Source organism: Phaenicophaeus curvirostris, chromosome 10 (genome assembly GCF_032191515.1).
Source record: "Phaenicophaeus curvirostris isolate KB17595 chromosome 10, BPBGC_Pcur_1.0, whole genome shotgun sequence".
NCBI classification, from domain to species: Eukaryota; Metazoa; Chordata; class Aves; order Cuculiformes; family Cuculidae; genus Phaenicophaeus; species Phaenicophaeus curvirostris.
The window spans coordinates 4,662,506-4,686,244 of NC_091401.1; the positions used below are offsets into that span (position 1 = coordinate 4,662,506).

General features: G+C 42.7%; 1 protein-coding gene across 15 annotated transcripts in view; it reads right to left on the bottom strand.

Annotated features, from left to right (window-relative positions):
• Nucleotides 1-3,346: 3,346 nt before the first annotated feature.
• The window catches only part of LRCH3 (leucine rich repeats and calponin homology domain containing 3), a 67,833-nt gene continuing 47,440 nt past the window's right edge, over nucleotides 3,347-23,739 (bottom strand). For 3 of the 15 annotated variants that reach the window (XM_069865097.1, XM_069865098.1, XM_069865086.1), the window contains 9 exons: nucleotides 23,612-23,665; nucleotides 20,086-20,166; nucleotides 18,662-18,733; nucleotides 17,725-17,773; nucleotides 17,135-17,248; nucleotides 16,629-16,747; nucleotides 15,008-15,145; nucleotides 12,685-12,762; nucleotides 7,993-10,462 (listed from right to left, as the gene is read on the bottom strand). In XM_069865097.1, the coding sequence (XP_069721198.1) occupies nucleotides 10,262-10,462; nucleotides 12,685-12,762; nucleotides 15,008-15,145; nucleotides 16,629-16,747; nucleotides 17,135-17,248; nucleotides 17,725-17,773; nucleotides 18,662-18,733; nucleotides 20,086-20,166; nucleotides 23,612-23,665 (906 nt within the window). In that variant the 3' untranslated portion in view covers nucleotides 7,993-10,261. Of the gene's footprint in view, nucleotides 7,155-7,992; nucleotides 10,463-12,684; nucleotides 12,763-15,007; nucleotides 15,146-16,628; nucleotides 16,748-17,134; nucleotides 17,249-17,724; nucleotides 17,774-18,661; nucleotides 18,734-20,085; nucleotides 20,167-23,611; nucleotides 23,666-23,739 lie in introns of those variants that run through there. The other 12 variants (XM_069865084.1, XM_069865091.1, XM_069865083.1 and 9 more) reach the window with 12 other exon arrangements.

Sequence of the window (23,739 nt, forward strand, 5' to 3'; positions counted from 1 at the left end):
CGTGGCTGGAGCGCAGGCGCTCGCTGCGGCTCTGGGCGAGGCAGGGAGATCGAGCCACCCGCACCCGGGCTCAGGCGGCTCTCCTGCCGTCAGAGCAGCACCAGGTCGGTAGCAGGACGGTTGCTGAGTTTGCAGTGTAAACACGAGGGCACTCAAAGCGTGCAGGTTTCCATTCCCACAGACCTGCAAAATGTCAGCGCAGACAGGATCGCTCCAAATACTTTCCAACCAAGGGAAGGAACAACGGAAAAAGACAGCCGGTTGCTCTGCCCACTGGAGCTGATCCACCACAGCCGTACCCACCACCCTGGCCACCGGCCCTGCACAGCGGGATGAAGTGGTAGGTAGGGAGAGAAGATGCTGGGGAGCAGCGCGCTGCCTGTTTAACCAGGAGGGAGCCCTCTCTCCTGACACGACTTGGCCAATGGCATCTTGGCTTGGATCAGACACGGCGTGACCAGCAGGTCCAGGGAGGTTCTTCTCCCTCTGGACTCGGCACTGGTGAGACCGCTCCTCGAATCCTGTGTTCAGTTCTGGGCCCCTCACCACAAGAAGGATGTTGAGGCTCTGGAACGAGTCCAGAGAAGAGCAACGAAGCTGGTGAAGGGGCTGGAGAACAGGCCTTATGAGGAGCGGCTGAGAGAGCTGGGGGTGTTTAGCCTGGAGAAGAGGAGGCTGAGGGGAGACCTCATTGCTCTCTCCAACTACCTGAAAGGAGGTTGTGGAGAGGAGGGAGCTGGGCTCTTCTCCCAAGTGACAGGGGACAGGACGAGAGGGAATGGCCTCAAGCTCCACGAGGGGAGGTTCAGGCTGAACATTAGGAAAAAACCTTTCACAGAAAGGGTCATTGGTCCCTGGCAGAGGCTGCCCAGGGATGGGGTTGAGTCACCTTCCCTGGAGGGGTTTAAGGGACGGGTGGACGAGGTGCTGAGGGACATGGGTTAGTGACTGATGGGAATGGTTGGACTTGATGATCCGGTGGGTCTTTTCCAACCTGGTGATTCTATGATTCTATGACTTTTGGTCACATGCAGCTCTGCACATAAAGCAAAATGAGCCCTGTGGCCAAGCTGGCAGGTTTCTAACACTCCCACGTGGCAGAGCTCAAACAATGGTGTCTGCTGTGCTCTTTGTGACCCATCCAAACATCCTCATGTCCAAGCTGAACTGTGGCAAAAGCTCTAAAGCTCAAGTGAAATGACGGAAATGGTGAGCAGAGAGCCTTTGGCTTAGAACCTGGAAAAGGAGGAGAGGGGCTGGTGCCCAGCCATCAGGCAGAGTCAATTGTCCGGGGAGCCCTTAAATTCCAGACACTCCAGACAAACTTGTGTTGGAAGCATCAGTGTTACCGCCAGTGCTGTCGTTTACTTTTAACCAGAGCCATGAACACCGTCACTCACTTTCCGTGGTCCCTGCGTGGTGGTAAGAGTAGGGATCACTCCAGCCCAACACTGGCAGGAGCTGAGCCTGGACCGTGCTCGCACCCCCCATCTGTCCCTGCACCCGACTCCTTGCTGCAGGAGGCACCGCGGGACGCTCCTCATTTTTAACTCCTCTTTTTCATGCTGCTGACTCGGTACATTGCATTCAGTGCTGGTATTTTCCATGGGGGGTGGGCTCTAGCAGGCGACGTGTTTGGGTGGAACGAATGAAGTTTGATCATAAACTCTGCAAGAGGTTTTGAGCTAAGGAAAAAGCGAGATTGAAAGCAGCAGATCCCCACTGTCCCTACCATACTCTATGCACCCATCAGCAATGCAACCGAACGACCCAAGTCTGATGCACGGCACCGTTAGGCTGCAGAGAACAATATAGAAAGTGTTCCTGAAAAGCCCTCTGCATCCAGGGACTCTGCCAAGGCTGGGCTCCCCAGCAAGCCCCAGCTCCCGATGCCAGTGGAACTGCACTCGTTTTTATGGTACCTCAAGCCCCTGGAGCCGCAGGGAATTAATGCGCTGCAATAGCTCGGGGAATAATTCAAAACTTCCATTTCAGTGACTGGAATCTCAAAGACAAAAACCGCAAGCCCCAAACCATGGACTGCAGGGGCACAGCGAAGGCTGCTTCCCGAACAAGGACGCTCTGGGTCCGCACGGGGGGAGGAGGGCTCCTTGCTTCAAAAATGAACTAATATTATAAAAAACAATTGAGTAGAATTGGGTTTGTGGTTCCAATAGGAAGGGGTGAGTGCTGAAACCTCGTGCCCCAACACGACCCACCCTGGCTGCTGGGCGAGGGGGGTAAATTTTTAACCTGCCCAAACCCCCATGAGCTTCCACCTCTCAGGGGAGAGCAGCAGGGGCTGCCTGGAGCTGCCCTGCCACCCATCGCCCGGCTCCTCCCGGGCACGGCCCCTGCTCCCCTTACCTCGCTCACTCAGGAACCGCAGCGAATTTCCTTCTCGGCTGTTCGGCTGCCGAGGATACAGGCTGAGCGCGTCCGGTGAGGGGAGCCAAGAGCAGAGTCCCAAAACCCAGCAGTTTTGAGGAACTTTGCCAGAGCGGTACTGCTCTTTTTTTCCAGCTATGGAGAGATGGGGTCAAAGCGCACATCCAGGACATTTTCTGCAGGGACAACCAGAAATCACAAGCCCTTTGGAGGGCCTGGTTTCTAAGGAGGATGGAGAAGCCTGGAGGCTGAGAAGCTCGTTAGGAGGAGGCTTTCGACAGAACAGCAGAAATGAACACCGGGAGAGAGCTGCGCGGCCCTCACGAAGGCAGGAACGGGGTTGTCCCAAGCATGGATGGAGCCACCAGGAGGACAAAGAAGGCCGTGAGGCAGCCTGGTGGGCAGGGAACAGTCCCACAGGGCAGGCAGCGTGTACACCAAGTGGCGAAGGGTTGTGGATCTCTGGCAGTTTCCAGGCCTTGCATCTGTTTGTTGGTTTTTTTAATAATAAAAAGTAGCTCTAAGGAGGGAAGAGGAGCAGACGTTTTGGTGAATAAAACCAAACCTCTCAAATGCTGCAGGTACGCGACGCAGGGATGTGAGTTTTACAGATGAAAACAAAAATAGGATCAAGCCAGGCAAAAGAGAGCACCGAGAAGCACCAACAGCCCGAACGCAGGAGTCCTTTTACTTGGAAAAAAGAAAGGGGGAGCACAGGATTCTGTATAAAATCACTGCTTCTCAGTGCCTGGGGAAGGTTAAAAACATCCCCAAGAAAACGTTTCCATGTGGCTGCAGAACGCGTGGAAAAACGCTGGAGTTTTTCTGGCCTGGTTAACAAAACCAGAGAAACAAACGGGGTCCGTTAACGGGCAGCTCTGAGGATGAGGATGGTGAAGGGGAATAAACACCTGGCACAGAGCACGTGACATTCATATATCACCAAAAAAACAGCACCAAGAAATACTGGAATTCATGGAAATTTTAAAACTTTATTTCAAATTACCCAGAGTTTCCTGTTACGTTATCCATGTGCTGGAAGCTCACACTACTGGCAGAATACAGGCAACTTAAAATAAAGTATACAGGATCCCGACACATTTATATGTAACAGAAATTATGGAATGTATTTACAGACATACAGCACGGGATGAAGCTTTAAAATCCTTTACTCTATTAATTACACGTGTACACTGCTTTCAGAAATAACAAAATTAGATCGCTTTGTAAAACATCACCATCTCTATACAAAAGACTTTTTTAGACATCCAAATTCACCTGCCAAGTCCTTTGTTTGTAAAACATTTTTTTCAAAGAACCATTTATAGTCATAAAAGGGTAAAAATACCATTTCCCATCGTGTCACTACCCAGAATGGAGGTGTTCTCGGCGCTGTAAAAAGCAGCCTCTGATTTACTTCACGCCGGCCTCCGAGGTCGGGCCCTTTCCGAAAGCCTTTCCCAGGGAGGAGGGAAGAGCCAACCCCTGGCTGGTTTGCCCCGACCGCTACGACGCCCCCAGGGCCTCCCGAGCGCCAGAGCCGCTCAATCCGGAGCTGTGCAAGAGCCTCAACTGCTTCTCAGTGCTTGACATGGTTTGAAGTGGGATGGCGACACGATGGAGTCAGCGTATTAAATACCAGCAAGCACGGAACACTGATGGATTCCTCCCACACCCCTCCAAGGCAAACGTCCCGGAGAGGAAGGACAATTGCCTCTTTGCTTTAACGCATAAAATAGAACTTTATACACGTTTTCTTTAAAATACTCTTCATGGGATACAACAAAAATTGCACATAAATACACCAAAAAATCCCAACCCATTTTGCAAAAGGGAACCCGAGTTGGTGTGGATACAATACATGAAATAAACTGCGTGGGGAAACCTCAGGTCTGGAGTTTTGTTCTAAACATCTGGTCAACATTTACTGTTTGCCAGCACAACAACACGGGGTTATGAAGTCAAAACTCACATGAACTGAAACCTCCAGAGTGAACGTGGCTGAGAGCAAAGCAAGTAACACTGCGGACGCCCCCCGCCGCGCAACCATCGCTTCTTACGGGAGTCCAGCTGCAGCCCTGCTCGTGCGCAAGAGGAGCGGCGTTAACTGTCCCCACAGGTCACACCCAAGCCCCCACCCACCCCTGTAATTCCTAAAAGCTAATATTGATGAAACGTCAAACTTCCACCAACCGGAACACTGTTAAGTTCATCTCCCCAGAGAGCTGGAATCATAGAATAGCTTGGCTTGGAAGGAACCTTAAAGCCCATCTAGTTCCAACCCCCCTGCCACAGATCCCACTGGATCAGGCTGCCCAAGCCCCATCCAACCTGGCCTTGGGCACCTCCAGGGATGAGGCAGCCACAACCTGCCTGGGCAGCCTGTACCAGGGACTCACCACCCTCACTGTGAAGCTCCTCCTGGAAGCTGGACTGGAGCAAACAACACCCCCTCACGATTCCAGGAAGGGAATGGTTTTCTTAAAATGGGAAGAAGGCTGTGCTATTAAAAAGCAACGTGCCCTGTACCAGTACAAGCGACCTAATGTGGAAAACTAAGATGAAGTCGGTGCCCTCCTCTTTCACATCACGCGCAGAGACAAGCATAAAGGAAACCCCTGTGGCTGGTGTTGCTGCAAACACAGCGGAGACCGCACACACACTCCCGTGTGACCCCTTAAGGATTACCAACGCTCCTCGCGAGCAAAGCTCAGTGAAACACAAGTCTGACTGAAGGATGGAAGCGTGTCTGTATGGAGCTGCTCTCCTCCCTCCTCCATCTACTCCAAGATTTAATTTCTGACAGGGCACAGGACAACGCACTTACTCTGCAGGAAAACCTTTCTCTTTTCAGCTGTGCAGTTTTAAATACCCTTCAGGCGTGCCTCTCCACTTGCAACACGATCAGCCAATGCCGATCAGAAGCAACTGGAATAATTATGTGAAATAAGAGATTCATAGCCCCCACAATGAACCTTGAAATAAATACATGAATCAAAACGGAATGGAAACAAAACTGCAAATCAAAAGGGGAAAAAAATGCAGCTAGTGCCAGTCCTTGCCATTGTTCCCACAGCAGGTTTACTTCTGCAAAAATGCCCTGTAGCTAGCCGCTTTCCCTTTCTTCTCCTTCCTTTATCCCTATTAAATCCTCTTGGTGTGTTCTGCTTCAAACACATCCCCAGATGCGGTACCTACAGTGAACGCCTGGAGCTGGTCTCAGACCCCTTGCTCCACGTATCAGCAGCGTAACCTTCTGGGCTTTAAACTGGGCAAAACTTAACACAGAACCACACGGGTGGAGAACCAGGTTCTGCAGCGCCTGTTTTTGGGGAGAGGAGGGTTATTGCAATGGATCTGGTGGCGAGCTTGGCCTCCGGGCAAGGACCAGAGCACAGAGAGCTCGTCTTTGCTTTGCAGATCAACTTTCCAGTAAAATGCAAAACCTGTCTGCTGCGTCTCCCGTTCCTGCACACTGAATTTCCATTTTTTTATTAAGGAAAGAGGAAGGAAGTACTGGTAGTTCAAAAGGCTTTCATTAAGGCCTCACAAACTCACAAACAGAAGCAACATTTTGTAACAGATTTTGACAATTTACAGCCCAACTGGGGAAATTCATTAACTATGTTCTTAAAATTATACATGTCTCAGCGCCTGCGGCAACCACCAGTGCTGGCACGTCTGCGTATGACCTTCAGCCTCAAACAAATGTATTAATTGATAATGGGTTCCTAATGATGAGCATGGTAGGCTGCACCTCTTCATACCGCAGTGACACTGATGACGCTCCTCGCCACCATGTGACAAACGGCTGAGTAACCAAACGCATCCCTACCCGACCAGAATGGGAGCTCAGAGCAGGCAGGAGATCTCCATCCACCGATGTTGGAAATATGTTCAAGATGAAGACATGTTAAAACCCACGCAGAAAGCGAACCTGGCAAGAATACTGATGTGCTTAACACAATTTGAACAGTTCTGACTTAGTATCCTTACTAAGGTGTTTCTTGTGGAGAAAGCACGCAGTACTTTTTCCCTTGGGAAAAAAAATTATTTGTTTTTTCCTTCCAATTTCCAGTACTGAGGACATGACAATACAAGTTACAACTGCTCGAGGTTCAACCCTGTTAAGAAACACTGCAGCTTATGATTGTGTGTTGCAATTTTTTAATACATAATGGAAATGGCTGTTGTTCTTTGGAGGCAAAGCAATTCCCTTTGTTTGAACCCTGCGGGGAAGGAAAGAAATTTCATTCCCTCTGTGCCCACTGCAGCAGCATCCTTATTTACAAATTAACTCCCCTAGGAATCGCTTTCCCAATTCTACACCCACATCTTCAGTCTACAAGGCCAGCTGGCTCCAACAGCCAACCTCCAGAATTCCCTGTCCTCTTCCCAGTGAACTCTTATTTTTATTTTTTTTTTAAATAAGGGGCAAAAATATCGATAATAAAATGCTATTGGAAACTGTTGTGATCTCCGAAAAAATGGAGAAATGATGTAAAACATTCCTGTCAGGAATCACGGAAACTCATTTCCTTAGAACAGAGCTCTGCGTGTTTGGATGCACTGCATGGGCAGTAAAGTCTTCACGTCCTTCTGCTTAGCCAAGGTAACCCAAAAGATCCCGGAGGTCTTTACACAGCAGACAAGTGGTGAAGCTGCTGCTGCTTTGGGGGTGCCAGCTCCAGGAGCGCCTGGACAGTCACAGCTACCTGTGTCAAACCCTTCTCTTCTAAAATATGTAGAGGCAAACATAATTGCTCCTGAATGGGGAACAAAACAAAGACAAAAACAAAACGGATGAAAAACACTCAACTGAAAAGAAAAAAAAAAATTAAGCAAAAGGTGACTAAAATATGAAATGTTACGGACAGGCAGCACACACACACAAGGTATGAAATGAATTCTCTGCTTGTGACTAACAAACCTTGAACGTGGCTACTGAAAGGAGGCGGCCCTGGAGTGATCCTTGCGTTTGTTTATTAGAAAATTATACAAGTAAGAATCTGAAAAAGGGTGCTGGGAGAAGCGGGGAAGTCCCCCACCTGTGCCCACACTGAAACAGCAGCAGTTTATGAAACCAAAACCAAATGGAACTTGAGGAGAGGGGAAAGCTTTGCTTCAACATGGTGAACCCTCTTCACCACGGAGCAGGAAAGGACCCCTTTCCAAAACAAAACTGCCTTTTTGAGGCAGTGCTCACGTAGCAAGCCTGTCCAGCTACCAAATGCGAGGAAAGATTTGCTTTAAATCAGAGAATGAAATACCCAGTGTGGGCTGTAAAAACACTATTCAAATCTGAGAGTAAATCTTACGCTGCAAAGCATTTCTCATCTCATGAGACATGCTGACCAATTGAAGTCCTGTCCATATGCATATGGTGATCTCAATCAACACAGAAATTCCTTGGAAGGCACAAAAAAGCAAGAAGCTTTATGAAAGAAGAAGAAAAAAATGGCTTGCTTCTATGCATGACTGAAACAACCTTGACAAGAAATGCAGAACGTGCCATTTCTCCTGTTCAAGACAATGAGAAATCACTGGTGCATTTACAAATCTCCATCCTATGTCAGGTGTGAGTCCACTTATTCATCTCCCCAAAGCACACCCAGTTAGCAGGTTACCTCCAAAGTCATTAAGGAATAAGAGTAATACGCAAAATGCAAAAAGAGTTTTCAAAGTGTTTATTAATAATTGTGCTATTCTCAGTCTAAGAAGGATTTAAAGCCTCATCCTACATAAGCCCTCGGCACATCCTGGCCGTCCTTACTCCACAGTAGCCAGGACACATGCCCAACAGTTCTCTGCATCTCTAGAAAATAACCAAAGTGTGTCCTTCCTATAGAACTACAAAGATTATTTTTCACAGGAACCTGCATTTCTCCACTTTTTGATGTTAAAGAAATCCTTCAGCATAAACAGTGGCAGGCAACAGTCTTCCCGCAAAGCTCAGAGCAGAGAGAAAACAAATGCACCCAGACTGATATTTTCACAGTAAAGCCATATGATCAGGCTGAAAAGCATTTTTCTTTCAGCAGATTTATGTTACTTTGAAAAAAAAAAATGTGCTTTTCGAGAAAATACTTGTAAACTTGAGCAAATATGCCTTATCTTTCTTGTTATGTATGCAAATAGATAAGGAGGAAAGCTTTGGAATGACTCCATACCACAGCCATGACAAACAAAACTTAAAAACTGGAAGGCACTGTTAGTGTAAAACCCCTTGCAGCTTTTATCACAGTGTTCATTAGAAGAAATTAAGAAACATAGGAACTGAGTTCATTTTAGTTCATACCAGTAACCAGCAAAAATAGCTTATTTAAAAACAAAACAACCTCCCCCTGTCAAAGGTTCCCTCTTTCCTCAAAAATGTTTTGCTTGGACAGAGCACTTTGTGCCATTTGGACAGAGGGTATCAACTCCTCTCCTTGCTCCTTTGTTAAATACTCACTTTATGTTACAAGAGCTTGTGAGATTCATGTACACAGAACCCAGACTTACTGGTAGCAACCACATCTGCAACTGAACTTCTGTGTATCTTAAACTGTGCCTCGGAGTCCTTGCGAGGTTAATGTCGGAATGCTGCTACCACCACTTCCACCAGGCTTATCAGCCATTTGCTGTATTTTCAGATCTAACAAATTCACTGAACCAATGTTTGGAACAGCCCTTTTACTGAACACTTACCTGTCCCTGGCCTCTGAGCAGTGTTCCAGAACTGATCTACACTCTGAGGAGACATGGACGCACATCCCATGGGGAAAGCCCTGAAGTTCTGGGGTGTCCCTGAGACATTAAAGCATTAAAACACCAAGATGCTTTTCCTGGGAAGGGAAAAAGCTTTGAAGCTTTGTGAAAGGCTACCTGAGTTTTGGAAAACAGTGAAGAGTGATTATACAGCTGGGATGATCCGGTGGGTCTCATCCAACCTGGTTATTCTATGATTCTATGACTTACATTTCTGCAATTGTATGACAAAAATGTTTCTGAAAACAACTGGAGAAGAGGAAGAAGAGGATAATCATGGGTTGGGGCACCCACAATCAAAGGGCAATTCAAGAAGTTTTGTTAAGTTTTATCTAGTTTATCCAGATATGCTATGCCATTCTGTGGCATCTGACAGAATCTTAAAGATTTTTCCTTCGGTGCTAGAAAACTTTTCTCTCAAAGCTGTTGAAGAGCTCAATTTCTCTGAAAATTTCCTGTTTGACCTGTTATGAAGCTCAAATAGGTCAGGGTTCACTGACAGTTATTTTAAAAATCCTGACTCAAATACACCAGATTCTACAAACATGAGAAATCAAATGCTCTGAGAAGCAGGATAAGGGGCTGAGAGTAATAAAATATAGATCAGTTGCAAAGTCCTGTGGACAAAACTTAACAGCCCATGTCTCCTAAGACTGTGAGATCTCATCAAGAACACTGATGTTGAAAAAAAAAATACTCTGCATTCTTTAAGATTTTTCATCAGATAATCCCCAAGCAATTTACCAAAGTGAGTGGAATTCCCATTATTCAGATAGGGAAACTGAGGCACAAACCGACAGGGCAGTTTTCCCAGTACTCCATCGCTCATCAGCAGACTGTAGCATGCACCCACATGTCCTCATCTCAGTCCCTCGCTCTAGCCCACAGACAGCACTTCCTCCCCTGTACAAGTATTATATCTGCTAAACATCACACAGCAAATACAAAAGTGAGTTGTGTCACAGATGGTCGTGTGGGTGCACCAGCGCGCTGGCACATCGTACTTGTCACCTCTGTCCCGTCAGTGGGAAAGAAAGTGCTTCATACGCACAGTCTCGACAAATTAAAATCCTTTCCTGAGCACCGGAGTAATGGAGGGAGGAAGCAGCAACATTATCCTCAGCTAAAGAAAAAAGACCCAGCGATAGAACATACAGAGCGTTAGCATTAGAGTACAGTAAAACACCACAAAGCCCCAAAGCTGAATGGAAAGGGAGACAAGACTGGATTCTTCTGAATCTGTCCCCAGGGAAAGAAGAGTCTCAACTGTTCTTTTAACGCTGAGGTTTAGCTGGAGAATGTCAGAAGGGGAACAAAGATTGTCCTGTCCAGAGTGTGTGAGCAGGAAGGGAAAACAGACAGGAAAAAAAAAAAAAAGTCAGTCAGTTAGCCATAGCAACATCCACGAAGCAGTCAGTCATCTCAGATATAACCTACACGTTGGAGAAGTGCATCACAGCTGGTTAGTTCTCACAAAGGAATCTGCAGGACTCCCATTGCAAAGAACTCACTCAGTGCAAATATTTAGCATTCAATGAGGTGCCCGTTACCTGTACAGCTTAAACTCGTAACAGTCTTTGTTAAAAACACAGCAGTTTAAACACGCCTTAGTGAAAACCACTTTTATCCAGGGAAAGTGAAGAGGCTACAGGCTTCTGGGAAGCTGTTGATGCTGAGCAGTCACCAAAACTAAACCTCCACATGTACCTTAGTTAATGAAAATTGTAGGATGAAGGTTTATTTATGGGTAACTGATGCTTGAATGCCATATCCTGCAGAAATATCTATTACTAATTAGAGTTTAATTGTTGTGTAACTATTCCCACTGTGTATACTTTTCCCTCCCATTCACACAAGCAACTATTGTAAATCAGTGCAATCTAGATGCACGTGTCAATCTGTTCAGTTGTCGGTTTCTTTCGATGCAAGGGATTTACCTAGCAAAGTCCTATAGAAACAGCTGCTTCCCTGTGGTGCCTGTAATGAGCATTTTCTAAAAGCAACCATCTTCTTAGAAGATATTTCTAGGTAGATTCATACTTTCAGAAAGTCTATTATTTTGTAATTAGAATTTAAATGAAAGGAAATACCTGCAGGCATCTTTTCAAGAAAAGTATACCAGGCTGCCAAGCCACTCCTGCACACAGACACCTGAGGTTCATATCTCAGTGGTGGAGGTATTTCAGTACGTTTCCCCTGAGACACTCCCTTTCAACTCTTTCCAGTTAAAGCAAGAAATATTAAGAAACCAGAAGGGTTCTAGTAGAGACCAGGTGTAGCAGACTGGGTGTACATTAGACTTTTTCTCCAGTTGCCGTTTTGTTTGGTTTTAAATTTAGATCATTTCAGCCACCTGCCCTATACTGCAATCTCATAAAAAATATATATCTTCATATCCGAGGGAGTTACAAATAGGGACACTGGGGTGGAATCGAACAATTTTGCCCCAGACAAATTTATATTGTGCAGTTCTGCTGGGAGTAAAAGCCTGGAGTTTCTCAGGGGAGCAAAAGAGCGCAGGATCTCAAAGCACCAATGATTAATTACAACACCCTGACACTTTCCAACAGGATTCACCACTGAATCATGTAAAACTGACAGGCAGCTAAATAAATATGCTGTCCTGAAAGCCCAGTGGCTCCAATGCCTGCCAGTGAGGCTATCTGAAAATACCAGAAAATACTGCAGGACTGACTTGAGAACAGTGCTTTTAGAAGTAGCTGGGAAATGAGTCATTTGGTTTACCTTTCCCTTTTAGTATATATGAAAGAAAGAAAACAGCACATACAACAGAAACACTACTGCTTAGTAGCACAAGAAAACAAACCAATTAATGAACTAGAAGAAAAGCTAAGAAAAATATTACATATCAAAACTATTTGTACTGAGACAGCTGCTAAATAAGACAAGGTGGAAAGGACAGGACAGTATAAAACCGGATAACCGGACTCAGATGGACTATTTATATGTTCCCATCTCCTAGCACTTCCAAGTTTCAGAAGAGGACCAGGAATACCTGAAGACAGACTTCTACCACTGGTACATAACAAAAGACTTAGGATCTATACAAAGATAGCTACCATGAGAGAAAGGCCAATAATACTGCAGCTTGTTGGTGAGACAGTAAATAGGTTCATGTAAGAGAATTATTCTGAAGGAATGTGAAAAGCTCTATGGTAAAAACAACACAGGTAAAACATTACCCAAATTTTATCCCATGTTTAAGCTGTCAAATAGCGAATCTTGAAAAAATGTAATTTTTCTTAGAGAAATACCTTGCAATTCTAAAGGCAGGCGGACTTTAACTGCATTGGCTATTATGAATTTGAAGCACAACAGTAAGACCTCTGATAAACTATATCTGACGTTGTTTTACTCTGGAAGACAATGCAAGATAAGGCTGCCTACTGCAAGACATAGCTTATATTTAAACCTTCTGAAGTTTTAATTGTTTTGTTCTCGTCAAATGTTTCTAAGATTCTACTTTGTGAAACATCATACAAAATTGCACCTGAAACATTATATGGGGATAGCAGAAATACATACCTGAGGCACTCCAATCCTCCTGCAAGCTTCCAAAAAATTCTCCACGTTTCGCCTGCATTTTGCCATTGTAAGTTTAGGCTGCAAAGAAGTACAGGAGGCAAGCATTCAGTGTTGTTCATTGGCAGAATTTTAAGAGATTTTTACTTTTCATTTAAATAAAACGCTTAATCTTTTTGTTAAAAGTCTACCATGCTGACAGCAGCTTGTCTAATTCAAAGCAGGCTCTGTTGTAGTTTGCTTTAGAAAAGGAAGCCCAAATTTCAAAGCTATTTTATGAAGAGCTCACTGATGAGTGCTGGGTGGTTGGTTGTGTTTTTTTTAAAAGATACTTCTAAGCTGTGCAATGTTTCTGTATAAAGTGTTATTTAAAACTGGCTAACATTTCAGTGACTACAGTTTGATAATATTAAAAATATATTTTGAATGGAACACACATGTACGGCTTACTACAATTTCAGAGTAATTTCATGTACTACAATACAAAAATACATGAATATCAAACCATATTTCAATTAACAAAGAGACAAAAAAAAGGAAGGCTAGATGAAACCAGAAAATAATGGAAGAGAACTGGAATTGAAGCTTCCTGCTCATGAGCCTCTGTTTGAATCGCATTCACTGGCATTTTTTCAAGCTAGCTTTTTCCTGCAGTCGGCTTTCACACCTCTGCACAGACACAACTACAGCACAGGCTCTGTCTTGTTTCTATTCTTAAAGCTTATTCTTTTCTGGTTAGAGACACAAGCTTCCTGCTCCTTTAAACAGGCGACCCACAGTCTACATAGCAGCAGAGAGCAGCCTCTGTGGGTTCAATACTTTTCCTTAAGTGGTGGGGTTTCTGCTCTGTCTCCTCAACATGCCACATTTCCCCATCAAGAAAGCATGTTAAAGGCTAGCGCTGACTTCTTTCCCCTGAAGGATGAAGGGAATACAAAGATCACATTGTGACTGAGGAATGACATGATGCCTCTTCTGCTCCTGGAGCCGTGCAGCTAAAGGCTGCCTCTTCCTTGGGATGTATATGACAAAGTCATGATTTAATTCCTAATAAAGAATATTCAACAGCACATAAACCAGGCCATTGAACAGATATTATCAATGACGCAAGTCTTCTGAATAGTGGCTGCACGCCTTTTCTCTTAACGATTCCACAATCTGCCTGAAGTGTTGGTGCATCCAGTTCAATCGTTCTCCAAATAATGAGATATCTGCTTGTTCACATTAAGTCCAACGGAGAGGAACCACACTGATATATTAGGCAGCCCTTTAAGTGTGAGTTCAAATTCCAGCCAACACAAAGACTCATTCCAAAATAAGGAAAAGCAAACACTACATGCATGTTTAAAACCGCTCCATGAACAATCTTCATGGGTTTTTTACCTTATTCACATAATTTAAAAGTGCATAACGAGCAATCTGCCCCCCCCCCCCCCCCCGCCTTTTAAGTAGCTGGTCCTCAATATTTTCACCAGACTTTCCAACTTCTTCTAATACAGATCAGGTAAATAATCTGTCATTATTTCATGGCTGTTGACCTTTCTCTCTGATTCTGTGCTTTCACTACATGAGACACAGTAACATATGCAGAAACACATCATCTGCACTGCTTTCTAGAAGCACTGCTGTTAGTCAGGGTAAGAAAAACAACTTCAGAATTTTTCAGGCTCTGCTGTGTGCTTCCTTCCTTGCTCTCAGTGGTTCCCAGGTACGACACCTTTATTTCCTGTTACTACAAAGATATGACTGGATTTGTTTTGTTCCAGGAGACACCGTTCTCCAAGAAGCTGCTAAACTTTCTAAGCAGAGGAATTTGCAGTGCTGTGAAGCGAACCCAAGAACCAACTTGGCTTCTGTGCCTGTCTTCACCATCTTGTATAGTGGGATCCCAAATGTGGTAGAAAAATGTTGTATTTTTACTACTGTCTTCCTGAACTTCTTGGACCTTTCGATCTTTTGAAATACCCTATTTCAGTTTTCACACTGAACTGTCTCTTAACTCACCAGTTTTCAACTTAACAGAGGGGACATGAAAATAGGAATGGTTGGACTCGATGGTCTGGTGGGTCTCTTCCAACCTGGTTATTCTATGATTCTATGATCCTCCTAAAATCTGTGCTTAAATAACTTCATTTAAATGAAAAAATATCCAAATATAATTTTTTTTTAATGAAGCTATACACCTTTTTTAGACAGAACAGATGGCTATCTTTTGTCACATATGTTCACAGAGAAGAATGTTGAATTTAGCATTTGTTTGGACCACAGAACACCGCTGAATGTTATTTTGGATCCCTAGAAAATCCTGTAATTATTACATACTTACAACAGCAGGTGAGGGGACATGAATGCTGGGAACAGATCGGGGTCGCACATGATTAGCTAAATGGCACAGAACGACACCATCGGTGAGAGCTGCTCCAAGATCACTGGGCAACGACACTTTCAACCGTGATTCAATATTCTGCAGAAAAATGAACGTGGACACATGAAAAGTAAGAGCTGGTTTGCTCCAACTGCTTCCCTCTGTACCACATTTTATAAGAGGCAGAAGTGCTTCCGTTACAAGACTCATGACACTTCTAAACAGCTTTCTGAGTAACAGCAAGGAGAGCTCTGCGAAATGCTGTGGCTAAGAGCTGACCACAATCTGGGAGCAGTTAAGTTCAATGACGAACAAACAGTTTTCATTGTACAGCACAGGGAACGAATAGAACCATTATTAAAAAATAATGGAAATGGGAGTCTGAGAACAGTATCGTTAATCCTACTTGTTCTCAGAGAATGGTTCTGCCAAGGGAAGTGAAAATAGTTGTCTTTGTGGGCTGGAGGACAACGTAATTACTAAAACTCATGATAATATTTTCACCTGTAAAGAAAAACACAAACTACTTGACATAACTAGTTTTAAAGAAACAAGGTAGTTAGCATTTGTGTAAGAGAATGAATAAAATTTTCAATTTGGGCTTTCATCTTACTTCAAATGCTTTGTGAATTTCACTGAGTTATTATGATGTATCTAATTTTTTTTAAAGTATTAAACAAGATTTACACTTACTTAGGAAGCAGAACAAGAGACGCAGTACACAAAGCAATCTGAGAGAAAAGAAGAGAGGCTCTGCAAACTGTACCAAGCTTTGTTTTGTTTTATTTAAGATAACTTTCTCCTTTATGGAAAGGCGATTGTCTTTAGTTTAAAATTTACACAATAAAGGAACTCTCTCTGTCCATCTGGGATGGCTTTAACAAGTAGGAATTCTTATTTCTTGAGAAAGCGCTAAGAATTAATTAATCTGAATGGATCCCTCTGCAGAAACAAGCATCAGACAAAGCACAGTGGTACCTTAATGACATGTGACACTTTCAATATTCATGTGTATTGTCACTGTACCAGGGCACAAACCAGGAGTGTGTCGCCCTGAACAGGCAAAGAGCACAACCATAAGGCGCGTTTGTACCTCAAATGTTCTGCACTTAACTAAAGACAAGGCAAGAATCAATAGATGGATCCTAAGCACACAAGGAAACCATGCTGTTACCATGACTGGCAGTAGTTTCTGCATTCCATCTGCTCCTCTGTGGGCTTTACAGCAAAGAGGAGTTTAAAAAAAAGGGTTAAAAAGGCAGTAAGGCAGCTTTCTAAGGAGTTCCTTGCAACTGTTACATCTGATAAAGATGAAAGAATTGAAAGCACTCACTCCGCTGGACACTCAGAAACAAGAGTCAGCACATTATATTTTATGGAATTTGAAACTGATTTGATCAGCCACAAAACCCACAGTGAACACTATTGCACCACCTGAAAGAAACACTCAGACTGTACAATGACATTTAAATTTGGTCAACTGTTCACTGTATCGATTCAGAAATCGGTCCAAAACAAAAGGACAGATTTAGCAAGATGCATTTACTAAGATGCTTGCACATTGGCTGCTGGCAGCACTTACCTTACGGAGCTGCTCTATCAGCTCCAGCTCCTCCTCTCGCTGTTTGGAATTTTGTCTCACTCTAGGGTCCACAGAATCATTAGCAGGAGACAAGGCACGGGGAGAAGATGAAGTAACAGCTAAAAAAGTAGCATGAAGGAATGAAAATCACTAAGCATGGGTTGGCCGATTGCCCTTCACTGCTGTATTACACACGCACACACAAGGTTCCGGAACGTGTACAATGCATTCCTTTCCACAAATCTGTGTCTTTCATTTGATTATTAATCAAGCATTTGATTATTAATTAATCCCATGTTTCCACAAATATGACAAAAGAATATTTGACAGCTCTAAATAAAAAATTTGCTTATTCACAAACTATTTAATGTCATTCCTCTACAAGTGAAACTCTACAAGTAGTTTGATGATAATGACCTGAAGTAACACAACAGTTCAAACCTTAAGTAATGCAGATGTTAATATAATAGAGCAAAATTTGCTAATTTCTGTGCTATTTAACCTACCTTTGTTTGCTTCACCCCTGACAGCTGCTCGGAAAAGGAAACTCTCAGGTCGCTGGGAAGGGTTTCTATAGGAAGGTGGGGCTGCATGGCCAGGATATGGAGGGGAAAGGTGGACTAAACAAACGTGGAAAAGCACAGGAAAGGATAAGAGGAAGAAGGAAATGGTTAGAGTTTAGATAGGAAATGGGTTCAGCAATGTGGTAATTAAAAAGAACAAACCAAAAATTTTAATATAATAATGACAAAATAAATTACAGCCATGCATGATAAAAGCGCAGAGCAGGAAAACACACTTCCAAGGATGCCTGCATGCAAAGCACATTCCACATACCAGTTCCAACAACTGTTCTGACTGTTGCTGAATGCATCTGTGTGCCACAGCCTGTATGAAGGCCTAAACCACCCAAACCCCGAGCTCTGCCTGAGGATACGCTTCATCCCCGTTGTCTCTTCCCCCATGTGTTTCTAAAGGGACTCAAATAACTGGGTAGATTCTTCTAGAACACAGGCTCCCTTCTCTTCAAAGTACGAGTAAGTAAGCAGACATTTTGATCTTGTTTTTCACAAACTGTTCTTCCTTGCCCTGTTACCTGTCTGAGCAGTAGGTGAGCCGGGGGAGATGGTAGGTCTGTCATCACTCTGTGGACAAAAAAGCAGAAGAGGATAAATGGTCCTAATCTGGAAAAGCTGTGACGACATTTCAATTTGCTGTGTTTTAAAAAAATGCTCCATCCACCTAAACGTGTTTCAGAAAAAAACCCAGAAATCTGGAAAGACATAGTAGATTGTTCCCCAAGTCTCATCTCTGCAGAAAGTCACAAAGTCTTTTCTTTTGCAGAAATGACATGATTGTTTTTTTTCTGGGGGGAAAAAATGATGAAACAACACTGACTGCAGTGACAGATCTTCATTTATTCTGCCTTCCAACCGAAAATTTCCAAGTATTCTTTGCAAAGAGGACACCGAAAACCAGATAATTAAATAACATGCAGAGCTTGCATTACAGCAGCACCAATAAGGATACACCTCTGCCACCCTGCTAATGCAAAACTGCTACTTACTGAACATCATTCTCCCCAGTGAAAGACACTGTGGTTCTATTACAGTCCTGACACAGACTGATGATTTCTTGTGATGAATGCTTTCAGTGTAGCAGTTTCCACAGAAGAGAAAGAAACATAAGATATCTCTACTCAAAAGCAAGCTGGCAAAGAATGCAAAAGTATTTTTGATGAACTCAACTTAGTCAAGACTAAATAATCTTGTACAGGAAAAGCAACATCATAGACAAACAAAAACCCCTTGGAGCACACACATGGTAAATGTGTTTATAGCTTAGGCCTTCTGTAGACACAGCCTGAAGCTAAGATGTGGTAACATCTAAAACAGTTTAATCAGGCAAATCAGATTCATACCCTACCTGAATGTTTAACTAGAAGCTGACAGACTAACACCTGTTAAAACAGATGTGTGGATCCAAGAGTTTTTTTGTTGGCTTTAGTGGTGAATGATAATAGCAAGAGATACCTTGACAGGACTGAAGGTAGAGGCATTAGGCGGGGTAGTAGCACAGCTTTCTTGATTCAACCCTGACAGTGACTGAATGCAGAAAGAGAGAGAAGGCAGTAGCAGTGCTAGCAAACAGCTGACAGGTCATGCACAGATACGGAATGCAGCAGACGTTAAAAAGGAAGAGGTGATCACAATCGCGTTCTCAGAAACACTCAACAGGCAGCAGATACACACTTGCTGAACTACAGTTAAAGCCCTCCTACCCTCCTAAACTTCCTGGCTATAAAGCTTGGGAGGTGTGATGTTTCTTTTACACATAACACACCAATATCAAAAGCAGAACTAAGAACAGCAAAGTAAAAGCTTCCTTATTAACACTTAATGTAACACCTATACCATTAGACAGAAGGAAATTTCACCCTACAACAGTTCATTCTGAGCCACTATTCAAAATAAACAGCTTTATTTTTAATGTTTCAAGCATGTCATATGTTTTTAGTAAGTTATTTTCCTTTCAAATTTGTAAATCAGGGAAATCCACATCTAATGGGCTCAAGAATACACACTTTGTGTCTGCCATAAGCACCTAATGCTGATCCTTGTGAATTTGACACAAAGCAAATAAGACTCTACCTTTTGGGGAAAACGTCAGTGTGAAGGTTGATGGTGTTGTCACAAATAAAGCGCAGCCAAATTTCAAATACAGAATCATAGAATAACCAGGTTGGAAGAGACCCACCGGATCATTGAGTCCAACCATTCCTATCAAACCCTAAACCATATATAGCAAACCCAATAAAAAGAAACAACTTATTGTTTATAGAACAGGAGCACCAGTATGCTGATTTGTTACTGACAAACAGACCTAGAAGGCCAAATACCACGTCTTATGGAAAGCACAATCAAAATGTTAACATTTGAGGACTGAATGGCTCAAGAATGAAACTAGATTCTCTGAAACAGCATTGAAATAGCCAAGCGGCAATTCAGCACAGGAAAAGAACACTAAATGGCACTTCAGAACAGTAAAGCCAGGAAGGACTAGAAGGAGAGGCTATACTCGGGGCAAGCCATAAACACAAACATCTTTAGGCCCTATGCAGGCTCAACAGCTGATCCTCAAGACAGCCTCTTTCTTCACAGTGGCACAGAGCAAAAATTGTGAGCTTCTTTTTGTTTTGAAGAGTTTCAAAATATCACTTGACTTACGCAGAATGTTAGCTACTATATGAGAACAGTAAAATAAAACAGAAGTAGGTGGTCTGTAACATTAATGTAACTGTTTATTCCTGAATGAAAAGGGCAAGACAACTTTGACGCAGACTAACAAGAAGTCCTCACAATCCACATACCCTGCAGGGGGTGAAGGAAAGGGGAACACGGCACAGCACAGCACAGGGTAGGACAATCACAATAGCAACACACTGCATGCTCATCACCTGTTTGCGAGTCCCTGGCCTTCTTTTAATGGTATTGGTGTTACTGTCAATCTCAAAGACAAAGAGAGGCTCAAAGCCATTCTGTCACGGACAGCAAGGAAAGAAAGAGAGGGAAGAAAGGAAGAAGTGAGGCAAAAAAAACTCTAAGAAAAGTTAGCCTCAATACAAAAGGAACCAGGCTGCTGCAATTCAGACGTACACACTGCAACTGGCCTCTAGTACTGAAGTCAGAGAAACCTCCCGGCGCCACAAACAACTGTAGCTACAAGGACTGCCAAAGCAGAGCCCAACCAGAACTCCACGCCAACCAAATAAGGGTATTTTAAGGGAAGCTGATTATTAACCATTTGAATAAACAAATGGAAGCCAATAGTCTGAGAGAAAACTTCAGGGTACAAGTTAGCATAACTCAAGTCCTGCTTACTTTACCCATACCATTATCATTTGTAACACACTGGTGACTAAAAGCCCTGACTTAAAACGTTTCAGAGATCCCACGTGCTGACAGTAATACGATGGCCTCAGGCCACGTTTGAGAGCACAAGAAAACGCAATGCAATGCAGGGAGCCCACAGGTAGCAATGACACAAAGGTTGTGAAAGGAAGAGGTCACACCAGCCGCCGGATGCTTGTCAAGCATTTCACAGGCTTCACAACAGAGACACTGGGCAGCAGTTTAAGAGGATGTTTTGGGTTTTATTTTTCTTCCATAGTACTCACCTTGTAAGGGACAGTATGGGAGAAAACAGGAAGGTATTTGGGGAAAAAGGAGATTCATAAGCCATCAAGGCTGAAATCATTAGCCTGGTCTGAAGCCTTGACACTATCTCAACAGGTAACCCACATTGTAAAGAGTGGGACTGACTGCCCTTGTGAGAACAGCAAGCAGAATCAGACTAATACAAAACTTTGAGGTATAAGGCACATTTTCTCAGAGAGACCACTGATTACATTTCTTCTGCAACATTTTAGTTAGCCTGGCTATGAGAAGTCAACACAAAGAAAGGCACCACCATGTGCAATGATGTCCTACAGCCAAACTTCACCGCACTTCTAATCACAGGGATGTAAAAGGAACACACAACTCAACTGAACTATTTACATTCATAGAAAGTAAGGAGAGTCCTTTTGCGAGCTCAGACTATCCTGAAATTGCTGCAAACAGAAGGAAACAGTCACAGCAATCTGTCCAAAAATACATTTAAATTTTAATTAGTGAGAAAAAAACAAGGAGGAGACCAAAAGAAATATGATGGAAGGTTTAAAAAAAAGGAGAATCACAACTAAAATGTTGGTTTTAAGAAAATATTTGTTAAAGAAGTAACAATACCAGAAGATGGAAGTAGTAAAACAAAAGGAATGTTACTTGCTTTCTAACTATATAGTAGGTTTACTATTTTCTTAATCCTTCCCTTACATCTGAGCTGAAAACATTGTTTGAAGCGAAAGAAAAGCAACTGCTTAGTTTACAGAACTCAGATGTAACGAGGGAAATGCTGAACAAAAGAGTGTTTATTATACCTCTGTGTAATACTCTCCTCTTTTGCCACAAGGTGTTATTCCCACACCACAAAGCCAGAACCACTAGTGGAAAATCTATCACTTTTTTTAAAAAAACCCAAAAACTTAGACCTTTTCTTAAAACTACCCCATCTGCAAGCTTCAAAGCCCAGAAGCTTTGCAAGGCAAGGTTTATACTACTGCATGCAGTCTTTATGCAGCGAGAAAAAAACACAGAGGGAAAATGATGTAAACGGAAAATGTGTACTGAAAACTATCATCAGCAAACAGAATTTTGGTACGAAATGCCTCTCTACTTTGGTGAAGGAAAAAAAGGTCCTCAGAAATTAGACCTAGCTAAATTTCGAATCAATAAGCACAGGGATAATGTCAAATGAAATGCAATAGAACATAAAGAGGCAAAAGTAATTTAACTCATATGACAGAGTGTTTTTTTTAAAGCAAACTAATGAACATTTGTTTGTTGTTGAACAAGTCTTTACCCTATAAAACAGATTCATGGAAACAAAAATGCCACAAATTCATGAGCTAGCATGGGCTTAATGTTCCAGCTACACTAACTGGCAGAAACAGCTGCCCTGGCATATGTCATCATTAGACACAGTGTGTATTTCCACTACAAAACAGAGTTACAGATCATACTTCAATGGTTCAGAAAGAAGTTATTCCATACAGTATTATAAGTTTAATGCTACTGAAAAAAAAGCAAGGAATTAAAAGAAAAATGAACAGAGAAATGATTGCTTTCCAATCTAGTTTGATCTTCCCCTACCAGCCTGGCCGCTGTTTTGTGAAGTGCAAGGATGTAACTCGGATAAAGACACAAAGGAAGCAAACAGTGATGTAAGACAGTTTCAAAGTAATTTCTGAAAATTCCAAGTCAGGTAATGTGAAATTCCAAACATTAATTTACCACAAAAGTCATGGGATCACACAATCTCTGACCCTTAAAGGTATCATTAAAATACATTCCAAAGATGAACTGACAACAGAGTATCGAGACTTAACTCAAACCAATGCTGTTCTCCTGCTTCTTGTTATCTAAAAACAAAAGCAGGTTTTTATATGCTAACAGATTGTGATTTTCTAAACGGGCACATGCATGATCACTAAATCTCTCTCTAATATTATAGCCCTTTTTTCTCTCCTACACAGCGCTAGACATTGGAAACAGAAAAACCAGAAAGTCTGACAAAAAGAGACAGTAAACATCTTGACCAACATAGGCTGGAGATGGAAGCACATGAATTAAGAAAATAAATCCCACGCATGCAGTCATGCAACAGCAGGCAAATCAGGTGTATTTGTCTTTTACAGGAATAGATTATGGCATTAATTATATTCTTTAGTAATTCTACATCACTAAGATGCCACAAAGGAAGAAATAGCATAAAACATGAATTCAATACATAAATGTTTTAAATTTTGCTAAGTGTTCAAAATTGATTATTTTTGAGACATCTTCATCAATAAACAATAAAAAAGTATGAGGAATATTTAATTGGATGTAGCATCCATGCATAGAGTAGTTTTTCCCTGTGCTGTGATATGGTTGCCAGATGCTAAGTATTCCTAACCACCTTTTACGCAGACAAGTTACAGTATAAGGCTGTGCCTGAAGCATTAAAACTGCTTACTTGACACTGAAGAGCACAGCAATTAGGAAGCAAGCTAAATGGAGAAGAAATCAAACTAGAACAACTAGATATGAATTTTTAATTTTAGAAGCTGCTCTTTACTATCAGTAATTTTCTTCTGCTCTCAGCAAAAGATAAGCTTAAATTATTTTGTGGAAAAACATCACTGTATTATTAACAAAATGAAAAAGTATCAGCATATTCATAATACGAAAGTTCAAAGCTGAGCTACTTTTCAAAGAAGATGGTCATGTTTTATGCTATTTAGATTAATTCTAAAATAGTTGGTCTAATCTGAGACAATCATAACGTTACTTCTATGCTATAGAATCTGCCACATAAAAAGGCTGTTACGTGCAGGATCTTACCACTAACAAGGCACTATCATCAGTATGTTGAGACCTTCTGGATGGAAAGGGACACTGGGAGGTGGGAGAGATGGAGTAACGTCAGAAACACACAGAATGTCAGAAACACACAGTATGTGAACAGACAG